The sequence below is a fragment of the Equus przewalskii genome, chromosome 1 (assembly GCF_037783145.1).
Source record: "Equus przewalskii isolate Varuska chromosome 1, EquPr2, whole genome shotgun sequence".
In the NCBI taxonomy this organism is placed as follows: Eukaryota; Metazoa; Chordata; class Mammalia; order Perissodactyla; family Equidae; genus Equus; species Equus przewalskii.
The window spans coordinates 35,127,710-35,140,841 of record NC_091831.1 but is presented as its reverse complement, the minus strand read 5'-3'; the positions used below and the strand labels follow the sequence as shown (position 1 = coordinate 35,140,841).

General features: G+C 38.8%; 1 protein-coding gene across 6 annotated transcripts in view; it reads left to right on the top strand.

The window, feature by feature from the left end:
* PLCE1 (phospholipase C epsilon 1) overlaps positions 1-13,132 on the top strand; it is a 294,616-nt gene that overhangs the window by 22,236 nt on the left and 259,248 nt on the right. For all 6 annotated transcript variants that reach the window (XM_070609753.1, XM_070609747.1, XM_070609739.1 and 3 more), the window contains exon 2: positions 11,228-12,773. In XM_070609753.1, the coding sequence (XP_070465854.1) occupies positions 11,580-12,773 (1,194 nt within the window). In that variant the 5' untranslated portion in view covers positions 11,228-11,579. The remainder of the gene's footprint in view (positions 1-11,227; positions 12,774-13,132) is intronic.

Genomic DNA, 13,132 nt, shown 5'->3' with positions numbered 1-13,132 from the left:
CTGGCCCCAAACCATTTTTTCAAATAGGTTATTTGTCTGTTTATTATTGAGATGTTGGAGTCCTTTATGTATTCTGGATGCAAATCCTTTGTTAGATATTTATATTGCAATTATTTTCTGCCGTGCTATGGGTTGCCTTTTGAAGAGCAGATATGTTTCATTGTGATGCAGTTCACTTTATCAACTTTTTTTTTTGTGGTTGTGCTTTTGTGTTCAGTATAAGAAATTTCTGCTTACTCCAGTGGTTATAAAGTTTTTCTCCTATGTTTTCTTTCAGAAGTCTTATAATTTTAGTTTTTACATTTAGGACTCTGATCCGTGTTGAGTTAACTTTTGTGTGTGGTATGAGGAAGGGATTGAGGTCATTTTTTTTTCATACAGAAATTTTGTTGATCCATTACAATTTGCTTATAGGTTATTCACATATTTTATGAAGTGTCTGTTCAAGTTTTTTGCTATTTAAAAAAATTAGATTGTTATCTGCTTATTATTGAGTTATAAGAGTTTTTTTTAATATATATCCTGGATGCTAGAATTTTTTCAGGGATAAGTATTGTGAATATTTTCTCCCAAACTGTGGCTTGCCTTTTTATTTCTTAATAGTGTATTTTTTTGAAGAGCAGAACTTTGAAATTTTGGTTAAGTCCATTTTACCTTTTTTTTTTCTTTTATGGGTAGTACTTTTTGTGTCCTGTCTAAGAAGTTTTTCATATCCCAAGGTCATGAAGATTTTTTCTGTTTTCTTCCAGAAGTTTTATACTTTTAGATTTTATGTTTAGCTCTATAATCCATTTCAAATTAATTATTGTATATAGTTTGGTGTAGGCGTTGATGTTCATTATTTTTCTATCTGGATCCAGCACCATTTATTGACTGTCCTTTCCCCATTGAATTACCTTTGCACCTTCATTAAAAAGAAAATTGACTGTATGTGTAGGTCTGTTTCTTGATTCTATTCTATTCCACTAACCTAAATTTCCATCCTTATGCCAATAACACACTGTCAAGATAACTGTAGCTTTGTAGTAGTCTTGAAATCAGGTTGTGTAAGTTCTCCAATTGGTTTTCCCTTTAACAATTATTTGGCTACCCTAGGTCATTTACATTTTCCACAAATTTGCAAAATTGTTTCGATACTTGAAAATTAATTAGTATAGTTTACCATGTGAACCCGTTAGTGGAGAAATATCATACAGTTATGTCAATAAATGCATTAAAAACATTGGGCAAAACTCATTTGTGATAGCAAACTTCCAGCAAACTAGGAATACAAGGGAACATCCTCAGTTTAGTAAAGGGTATTTATAAGACACCTACAGCTAACATTATATTAAATAGTGATGTATTGAATATTCTCCCTCTAAGACTAAGAATAAGGCAAGGATTTGTGCTCTTTATACTTGTATTAGCATCATAATTGGAGATCCTAGCCAGTGCAGTCAGGCAAGAAAATAAATAAAAGGTATCCATTTTGGAAAGGAATAAGTAAAACTCTCTTTTCTTTGAGATGACATGGATGTCTATGTAGAAAATTCTAAGTCACCTGAAAAATATCTGCTGGAAGTAATGATTGAATTTAGCAAGGGTATAAATTATAATGTCTACACACAATAATAAATTCTATTTCTGCATTTCAGAAAACAACTAAAAACTGAAATGTTAAATAATTCCATTTACTACAGCAGCACTAACATAGGAACTTATTTAACGAAAGCTATGCAAGACCTCTATGCAGATAAATACAAAATATTACTGAGATGAATCAAGGAAAATATACGTGGAGCTTCCAGGTTGGTGAACACGTGGAGATCTGGAGAGAGTGGTGCAGTCGAAGAGAGCATGGAAGTTCCTCATCTTTCCCCATACCTTGCCCTGTGCATCTATTCCATCTGGCAGTTCCTGAGTTATAGCTGTTTATATTATAAGTGGGTAATCTGTGTCTCAGCCTCTCAGCCATTGCTTTCAAAGCAACAAATTGTTTGTGGAACAAAGTGGCAGCAACATCAGAGTCTCTTCTCTGGGCATCCCTGCGCTCCAGGATCACGGCTTCTCAGGTTGCAGCTGCCTTGGTAGCTCTCCAGCGCCTTCAGGAAAGGTTCCCGATGAACCAAATATTGTTGAGGAACCATGAGAAAATCCCTTATTTTATAATCTATTAAGAGTTCATACTCAGACAACAATACCATGTGCGAACTTGATCTTCCTGTGTAGATGCCAGGGGGCCGTGTGGTTGCCTCTGCCACCACCTCTACACGCCATGGCCAATTTACACACCCGCCATCCTCTGCCTCCTGTGAGCACACGCACTCTGGCTGTGTGACATTCAATAAACGACACACACGTTCTGAAAACAGCCTGACCATGCAGCAGCTCTTTCATCCATGGCATGCAGAAAATAGTCAAGAGAGTTCCCTATCTCCTTGGGATCTGCAGAGTTTTGGTTTTTTTAAGTTTGCTCTTGTATAAATATAACCCACAATTGAGAGAGCTGCTAGGCCCAGCTATCACACAATATGTCATATAAATAAAAATAATAAACACAGTCTTTATTTTACCTAAACACAGTTTAAAACCAGTTTAATTCTAAGATGCATCTTGCTCCCAGTATTTTATTTGAAAAATGCTATTTGATGTCCATAGCGGTTTTAATGTAAAGGTATTTCAACTTAAATATAAGCTCTGAAGGTATCAGGTATTATTTTATGCAAAGCTTCTTCCTTCTTTTTTTGGTGAGGAAGATTAGCCCTGAGCTAACATCTGTTGCTAATCTACCTCTTCTTTTGCTTGAGGAAGATTGTCACTGACCTAGCATCTGTGCCAGTCTTCCTCTGTTTTGTGTGTGGGATGCTGCCACAGCATGGCTTGATGAGTGGTGTGTAGGTCTGTGCCAGGGATCTGAACCTGTGAACCCTGGGCCACTGAAGTGGAGCGTATGAACTTAACCACTGCACCACCGGCTGGCCCCTATGCAAAGCTTTTAAATCGCAATCAAATAGTTATGAAATTGCAAAAAATCTACCCATAGATACATATATTCACACATACATACATATATTCATATATATATGTATATGGAGAGAGACAGAGAGCACTAGTGCTGTCTAGCTATATCATGTTTATGGAATAGAAGCCTCGATATTGTTAACATGTTATTTCTCTCCAAATTGATATATTGATTCAAGCCAATCCCAATCAAAGTCCCTGCAGGAATTATTTACAAGGAAATAGATGATATTCTTGAGGATTAGAGTAAGATTTGAGTTTTCTAATAAAGAGAGTGGAAGTCATGAAGCGTTAAATCTTTGGGGTCTTTGAAGAGGCCCTGGGTTGGTACACCAGTGCCTTCAGGGAACGTTAAAAAGCTTTGTTTCCTTGTGAGTTTGGACTTTCCATCATACTAGTTCAGGGAGAGGAGGTCAAGAGGGAGCGGAGTCGCCGACCTTCAGTGGAGAAGAAAGTGGAGGCTGACTAACGTCCTGTAGGATTTGGGGGTGGGGCTGTGCGTACACTACGACTGTGCACACCATGTACTTGTGCTAGGGAGAAAGGGAGGGAAGGCGCGTGTAGACAAAATATTTTCTTTAATCTCTATGCAGAGTGGGTTTTGGGGAAGAGAACACATAAAAAAGTGAGTGTAGCATCGTTGTTTCTCATACACGCAATACTCAAAGGGACTCTGTAAAACCCTAAAACCCTTTAAGTTTAAAGGCGCAAATAGGACTATTAACTTCTGTTACCAGTTTTGACAGTTACCTAGTATTTCTTTACCATGAGGGTGAAATTCCTGAGCAACTTGCACTTTCTTTGACTGGATGAAATATTCTCCTGTGAACTTCAGATGAGTTCGTGGTTATGCACTGTTCTTTCTACCTGAAGTCTCTTTTTGCCTCGGTGGATACAAGTAATTGCTACCTTTCTGTAAAGTTCTAGCTCAAATGCCCCTCCATCAGAGCTTTACTGATCTCCTGATCCATGGCCATCTTGCCTTCAGAACTCTCGATTATAACAGGTGCAGAATAAATAATTGACACTTGTCTGATAAATTAGTTTTTGTTGTTGTTAAGCCCCTCCCCTTCCAACACCTATAATCGGAAGAGACAATATGGGGGCTGGCTCGGTGGCACAGCGGTTAAGTGTGCACGTTCCACTTCCGCAGCCCAGGGTTTGCCGGTTCGGTTCGGATCCCAGGTGTGGACATGGCACTTCTTGGCAAGCCATGCTGTGGCAGGCATCCCACATATAAAGTAGAGGAAGATGGGCATGGCTGTTAGCTCACGGCTAGTCTTCCTCAGTAAAAGGAGGAGGATTGGCGGCAGTTAACTCAGGGCTAATCTTCCTCAAAAAAAAAAAAAAAAGAAGAGACAATATGCTTGTATTTAATATTTTTCTAATTTAATTATTGTTTATGACAGAGGATTTCATCTGGTTTAGGAGCATAAAATTGGAAACATATTAGGAATTAATGAATATGACTTTCCCTTCGATGCAGTTTCTATACAGCTTCCTTGTTATATCACATAGCTGTACTTTTAGATAAGTCATTCAAATATTCTGAGCCTCATCTATAAAATGGGGATGATATTAGTACTCACCTGTATTAGTTAGGAAAATGTTTAAATGCAAGTGGCAGAAAAACAAAAATAGTTACGGTTTAAACAAGATAGAATTTTATTTTTCTCTCCCCAAAATCCAGGAAACAGGCCCCCAGGCTTCTATCTTGTTTCTTTACTATGCAAGGCACACATTCTCATGTTTACCTCATGGTCTAATATGGCTGCTCCAGATCCAGCCATCATGCTTTCCTTCTTGCCAGCAGAAAGGAGAAAGAGTAGGAAGAGAAGGGCACACATCTCTCTTCAAGGACGCTTACCAGAAGTTGCAAACTACTTCAGCTTATATCTCATTATCAGTAACTTAGTCACATGGCCACATCTAGCTGTAAGGGAAGCTGATAAAGGGATGGCCATATGCTTGGCTAAAATTCAGAGGTTCTATTATTCTGGAAAGTGGGTACAGATTTTGGGGGGGAAATTAGCAGTCTCTGCCACCCTACTGATACAGTTATCTTAAAGAGTAAATGAGATAATGCATACATTGTGCTTAGAAGATGCCTGACATGATATATGCTGAATGAGTATTAGCCTTGTTTGTATAATTAATCGTGATAGCAGTCATCCATTCACTCTATTATTTGTTCAAACATATTGAACACCTTCTGTGCTGATACTGTGCCTCCCTCTGTTTAAATCCTCTATTAACCATTAGGAGAAGACTACCATCCAAGATAGCTTGTCCTTTGTTAACAGCTCTAAAAGTTAGGGAATTCTTTATTGGATTAAGCCAAAGCATTCCTCCCCAAGAATTCATTCCTCTTGGCCTTGATCCTACCTTTGGAAACATTATGAAACAACCCTATTTCCTCATCTCAGTTCTTCAAATATATGAAGATTGCTATTAAACCTCTCGCTTGGTTTTCTTGCTCTAAACAGCCATTTCATTAACTCATTTATCTAAGGCTGTTTGGCAAACTTTCTGTAAAGAGGCAGATGGTAAATCTTTCTGGCTTTGTGGGCCGTGTGGCTCTATCACAGCTTTTGAACTGTACCATGGTAATGCAAGTGCAGCCATAGACATTACGTAAATGAATGGAGGCGGCAGTATTCCAATAAAATTTTATTTACAAAAGCAGACAGCAGGCCAGATTTGGGCCTCAGGCTGTAGTTTGCCAGCCCCTGATTTAGCCCATGGAAATTCATCAACAAGGTTATTTGTGACTAATATTCCCTTGTCCTGAAGCTGAAAGCTTACTTTATGTCACTCCTAATTGTTCTTGCACCTTGCACTTCTTTTTCTTATCTTGCTACTTTGGCTACAATTTTCAGCACCCCCAGCATCTCCATAGCTCTGCTTCCCAGCCAATCATTTCCCTAGACATGTTATCCATCCCAGTTCATCTCGAGCTCGGAAACGCTGCCTTGACGAGTCCCCTCTTGTTCTGCCATATTCTTAGCCCGCATATCCTTTGACCTCCCCCAGGCTGCCCCTTCTTCAGTCTTCCCCGCAGACCTGTCCACACTATGAAAAGAAGAATCTCTTTTTCTATCCTTTTCTTCTTCAAACTTGTTAGACTGTGATTTTCGTTCAGTGCTTCAGATTTTCTTCAACCAACAGTCTAAAGCTAACTATAACCCTAATCTAACCCAACTTCCCTCAAAGACAACCTAAGGCTGCCCAAGAGGAGGTAGGTAGAAAATTAACATTTATTGATGGGCCAGGCACTGCTGGCATATAAAGTATGTGTGATTCATCCCGATGTTATAGATGTGGAAAGTGTAACTCAAGATTGATAATTTAACCAGCTCACAGTCATGCAGTGGAAATTCAAGGTGTTGATTGCCGTTATAGAACTGAAATTCCAATTTGAGTGGACCTGGTGAGTGGAGGATATGTGTGCATCTGGCGAAAGTAAGTTCAACACCAAGTCACTGATAGAACAGAGCTGCTGCACTTTGGTTATCCTCTCTCATCAAGACATTTACAAAGCATAGAAGAACAAATATTTGCCCTGAGATTTTGGTTTTCAAACCGTTTCTTTTACAATCTTATGGAGTAGGTGATTTTATTTCTATTTTACAGGAGAGGAAGTCAAACTCCAAAGTGGTTAAATATTTGCCTGAAGTGCTGGGTCCCAATGTTTGACTGATTCTCTCTGTGAGAGTCCACATTTGCTCTTCTGAAAAGTTTATCCCACCTCTTTCTCTGGCTAACTCCTCCGTGTCTTTCAAAACCCCATTGGATCATCATCTTCTCCAGGAAACTCTCCCTGGCAGTCACCTCCACCTTGTCCCCACCTTCTGACGTAGATGCTGCTCCTCTGTGTTAACCCAGATTGTAGCTCTATTTGCACTGTATCTTAACCGATGATTTATGCACTTCTAAGGAAATCAAGGGCAAAATCCCTGCCTTATTTAATCTTGCACTCAAAAACTTGTTGAATAAAGCGATGACCTGCGATGAAGCCGAATCAGTGCTCCAGGGAGTCAGCGCTCTGTGATGTTGCTCGTTCCTGATTACAGCTGGAGGCAAAACAGAGACCTCAGCCTTCCAGAGACGGACTCAAACAAAAGAGACTCCTCCCAGAAGCCGTGAATCTCTGCAGCCCGGGGACATCAGAAATTCAAACCCATGGAGTTCCAGACTAGATAGCAAAGAAAGCAGTATAATCTATGGTGAAGAGCACAGGTTCTAGAGTCAGGCTTCCTGGGTTTGAATCCTGACTCCATCATTTTCCAGCAGTTTGATCTTTGGCAAGTGACAGCTTTTCTATGCTTTGGTTGCTAATCAGTCAAATGTGGATGATGATAGAATTTATCTGTTATTAGTCATCTATTGCTGTGCAACAGATTACCCCAAATTTTAGTGCCTCAAAACAATACACATTTGTTATCTCACACTTTTTGCGTGTCAGGAATTTGGAAGAGGCTAAGCTGAGTGTTTCTGGCTCAGGGTCACTCATGAGGTTGCAGTCAAGATGTAGACTGTGGCTGCAGTCATCTGAAGCCTTGACTGCGGTTGGAGGATCCCCTTCCAAGATGGCTCACTCACGTGGCTGTTGACAGGAGACCTCAGTTGTTGGCACAGGGAACTCTCCTTACAACATGGCAGCTGACTTCTTCCAGAGGACGAGCAGGGAGGAATCCCCAATGACTTTATGACCTATTCTCAGAAGTCATAGAGTTACTTTCACCACATTCTATAAGTTAGAAGGAAGTTGCTGAGTACAGACCACTTTCAAGGGAGGAGAATTAAGCTCCACCTTTTGAAGGGAGGAATATCAAAGAATTTGTGGATGTATTTTAAAACCATCACGCTATCCTGTAGAGATTAATGAGCATTACATGAGATAACAATTGCAAAGTGCCTAGAAAAGGACATAGGCACCAAAAATGTTTTCCTCCTCCCCTCCCTTGAGTTACCTTCCTCATAAGTGATAATGGTCGAATTAGCTGTCAGTCTGAAGGCTTTGGTTTAAAGAAATTCTCTAAAAAATAGAGTAAAGATATTGAAATCAATTTAGTGCCATAAGCCATTAAAGTTATCTATAGTTCTGTTTTTTATTATTTTGTTATTTTTTTATTGCAGTAACATTGGTTTATAACATTATATAAATTTCAGGTGTGCATCATTATATTTCGACTTCTCTGTAGACTATATGGTGTTCACCACCAAAGGTCTAGTTGCCACACATCATCATACAAGTGTGTCCCTTTATCACTTTCACCCTCCCCCTACCCCCTTCCCTCCTGGTAACCACCAGTCTATTCTCTGTATGTATGTCTCTAGTTGTTGTTGTTTTATCTTCCACATATGAGTGAAATCATATAGTATTTGGCTTTCTCCATCTGAATTATTTCACTTCATGTAATAACCTCTAGGTCCATCCATGTTGTCACAAAAGGCAAGATTTCATCTTTTTTTTATTACAGGATAGCTTTCCATTGTATATATATATATACTGCATCTTCCTTATCCATTCATCCATTGATGGACACTTAGGTTGTTTCCAAGTCTTAGCTATCGTGAATAATGCTGCAATGAACATAGGGGTGCATATATCTTTTTGAGTTACTGTTTTCATGTTCTTTGGATATATACCCAAAAGTGGAATAGCTGGATCATATGGTCGTTCTATTTTTAATATTTTGAGGAATCTCTATACTGTTTTCCATAGTGGCTGCATCAATTAACATTCCCACCAGCAGTGTACGAGGGTTCCCTTCTCTCCACATCCTCTCCAACACTTATTTCTTCTCTCTTTAATAATAGTCATGCTGAGGTGTGTGAGGTGGTATCTCATCGTGGTTTTGATTTGCATTTCCCTCATAATTAGTGATGTTGAACATCTTTTCATGTGCCTGTTGGCTATATGTATATCTTCTTTGGAAAAACATCTGTTCGGATCCTATGCCTGTTTTTTAATTGGTCTGTATAGTTCTTGACATAAAAACCTGTTCATGTTTTGAATTTTAAAAAGCAAGTATAGAACAGCATGTACAATATGATCTGCTATTTGTGTAATTATGTACATATAACTCTCTCTGTATATTGAGGCATAGGGAGCATTCCAGAAAGAGATTCCTTAAAGTATTAGTAGTGATTATCTCTGGGTGGTAGGATTTATGTTAAGTTTAAAAAAAATTTTTTGTCGTTTGTATTTTTCTGCATTGTTTGAATTGTTTTAGAGTGAGCATATATCTACAAAAATAATAGAGGCATTTTCCAAAGAAAATAAAATGAAACCAAGTTGGAAGGTGTACATGAAAGGTAGAAAGGGTCAGGATGTTGAACCAGGACATTGCTGCTCTGTGTGGGCTGGTTTATTCCCTGCAAAGTCCCTGCTTGATAGGGTGTCCTCTGATCCTTCAAGGTAGTTGTGAAAACCTGCATGTGCTGGAAGCAGGTAAGAATTTGTGGTTGTGCTTGAGGGGACGTATACGTAAGGGAAGAAAGGGTAATTGATGACTCTTTGGGGAAAGTGGAAAAGGGAGAAGCAAAGGGGAGAGAAATATCTGTGTGGCAGAGGGCAAGGACAGGGCAAATCTGGTGTTGACAGCAGAGCATAAATGCTCATCAGTTGCCTTTGGAAGAACATCTTTGCCTACAAAGGAATCGTATGCTTATGATGGGCACCCTATGAGCCCACAGTACCTTGTATAAGCTTTATAATTGCACTTGCCACATCAGTTTGAAGTTGGTTCAGTTCCTTCTCTCTCTCAATAGTCTTGCAAGCAGGAACTGGCTATCTATCTAGCCCATTACACAGTTCCCAACATAGAGCAGGGTTCAATAATTTAGAGAATAAGGACAGGCTAAATTATTTTTTTAAATAGTGCCACTCATAAATTGAAAATTTTTATGCCTACTGATATTCAGCTGAATAATTTCTTATTTGAATTAAACAGAGGGAGTTAAAAATTTTTATATTTTATGAGAAAAAACTAGAAATGTTGCCTAAAGATGCAGTTTAAATCTACCATTTCTTTCCCATTTTTCACATCTATTCTTTGTTCACCTTTTCCTCTTTTTCTGCCTTCTTTTTTATTAATGGAAATTTCTTTATGATTCTGATTTCTTGACTTATTACCTATATCTCTTTTTAAAGTGTTTGCATTGGGGTTTATAGTATATATACCTTTAACTTATGACTGCCTGCCTTTAATAAATGCTATACCAATTCATTTAGAAAATAACCCTATAACAATATTCTTCCATTTCCCCTCTGTGACCTTTGTCTATTGATGTCATACATTTTACTTCTGCATTTGTTAGAAACCCCGCAATACATTGTTATTATTTTTGCTTTAAATGGTCAATTATCTTAAATGATTTAAAAAGTAAGAAAAAAATATATTCACCCACGTGTTTAACATTTTCTATACCCTTTTATTCCTTTGCGTGGATCCGGATTTCTACCTGGTGTCATTTTCCTTCTGCCTAAAGGACTGCCTTTACCATATCTTATATGCAAGTTTACTAGTGATGCATTCTTTCAGCTTTCATGTGTCTGAAAAGTCTTTATTTCATTTTTGTTTTCAGAAGATATTTTTGCTGGGCATAGAATTCTAAGTTGGAAGTATTTTTGCCTTTAGTACTTTGAAGATTTACCCCACTCTCTTCTGACTTGTGTTGTTTCTCATGAGAAGCCTGCTATCATCCTTATCTTTGCTCCTCTCTGCTTAATGTGTCTTCTTTCTCCAGCTTCCTTGGCCTCATTAAACTCTCAAACTTCTCTCTTTAAATCAGGCACAGCCTTGGGTTCTACCTGAATTCCTCTTCCCTCTTCTGTAGCCTAGAAACTCTCAAGCTGGAAGCTAGGGCGTTTGTTGAGTTCACTTCATTTGGTTTTTTTTCTTCCTTCAGGGGTCACTGTTTTGTGTTGCCTGTTGTTCAGTATCTGGAAAGCATTATTTCATTTTTTTTCTGCTTTTTTTTCCAGTTGTTTAAGGCAGGAGGATAAGTCTGTTCCCTGTTACTCCGTCTTGGCTAGAAGAACAACTTCTGAAATATGAAATCGGGGAAATAAGTACTTAAGACATTAAAACTAACTTCTGATTGCAAAACTCCTTCCTCAAAATTGGTTCATATTTTGCATTAGCTGAGAATTATGATTTCATTTAAAAAATTTGTTTAATGCCACAGTGTTTGACATTATCCCTTTTTCTTACAGGAAACATTCAAACTGGATTTTTAAATCATTGTAAGTCAGCGATGGATCAGAAGGTGCAGAATGCCATCCCGAATAAAAGTCTTTGAAAGAATTGCTTCAAATAACAGGGGAAAGAAAATTGATCTACCACCTTAAAACCCTTATCTAGAAAAACATATTGCTCATGATAGGAAGTTGTAACTGGGGAAATTTATTTGGCTGTTAAGGTACCTGAATGAAAGAAATTGTCACTCTTTCTCAGAAGACTTGTATATCTGAGATTATTTTAATAATCAGTCGTTTTATGAAAATCTTGACATGATCACCAGGAAAGAGAAACAGAGCAGTAGCTAAAACCTGTGTGTTGGTCAAGATGACTTCTGAAGAAATGGCAGCTTCTGTTCTCATACCTGTGACTCAGAGAAAAGTGATATCTGTTCAAGGGGCTGTTGATGAAAGTAGTGAAAAGGTCTCAGACATCAGTGTTCCAAAAGTGCATACTATCAGACAGAGTGGGCCAACTTCTCATGCCATCTCACAACTGAACACACTTAAAGAAGAATCTTCTGGAAGCAACTTGCCCAAGATTTTCTCCATAGCAAGGGAGAAAATAATGAGTGACGAGAACAGTAATGAAAAGTGCTGGGAGAAAACCATGCCAGATTCTGTGAAAAACCTTAACATTAACTGTAACAACATATTGAAAAACCTTCCTCAGAGCCAGTTTTATGAAACATGTGATTCTGTCACAGAGGAAGGCCTGTGTATGGAAACTGGAATCCCTTCTTCACTGGAAAGAAAGGTGTTCCCTGGAATTCAACTGGAAATAGACGGACCTCCCAAGGACGTTAGTCCCTTAGGAAATCAATCAGCGATCATGGATACCAGCAGGGCACGCTCTGACAGCAACATGGCGGTATTTCACTTTCACTATGAAGTTGACAGAGGAATGTCAGACACTTTCTGTACCCTGTCAGATAACTTGATTTTGGATGATTGTGGAAACTGTGTACCACTGCCTGGTGTTGGTGGAGAGCAAAAGAAAAATTACATGGCGTATACTTGTAAACTGATGGAATTGGCAAAAAACTGTGATAATAAGAATGGACAGCTGCAGTGTGATCATTGTGACACCTTGAATGACAAATACTTGTGCTTTGAAGGTTCTTGCCAGAAGGCCAATGTGGTATGTTCAAGCGACAGCTTTTGCAAGGAGGATTTTACTGACAGTCCTCCTGCGAAGACCTTTCTGAGCCATTTGGAAGACTTCCCTGATAATTGTGAAGATGTAGAAGAAGATTTTTTCAAAAGCAAAAAGGAGCGATCCACTTTGTTAGTGAGGAGATTTTGTAAAAATGACAGGGAAGTTAAGAAATCTGTGTACACTGGGACAAGGGCAATTGTGAGAACTCTGCCTTCTGGTCACATTGGGCTGGGAGCTTGGAGTTACATTGATCAGAAGAGAAATGGTCTCTTGTTGCCCTGTGGGAGAGTAACGGAACGGCTGTCAACAGTGGTGACTGGGCAAGATGGGAGCCGGTGTCTGTCAGAAGCCCAGTGGTATCCGGTAAGAGTTAAAGTCTCTTTTGATAATTTCTTTCAACTTGATCTTTTAAAATCCAAATTTCCATTGTCTTAATTCATGGAAAATTTTACGTTCTGTGAAATTATGATTCTTAGGGGAAGTATTTGTAGTTATTGGAATCTGGTAGACCTAACAGATTCTCCAATTGATAGCTGTCAAGATTGAGATAAGTCTGCAATATAATAACAAAAGACACATACTGTGTCATCAGGAGTGGGGAAACTAGGGAGATTGCGTGGTTACTCCATGTGGGATTACAAGAAAGAGACTCTTGGCAGTGGGAAAATGGTTCCGTCAGCTGATTATCTAGTGTCCTTTGGGGATACACGCCTCTGTCCTCT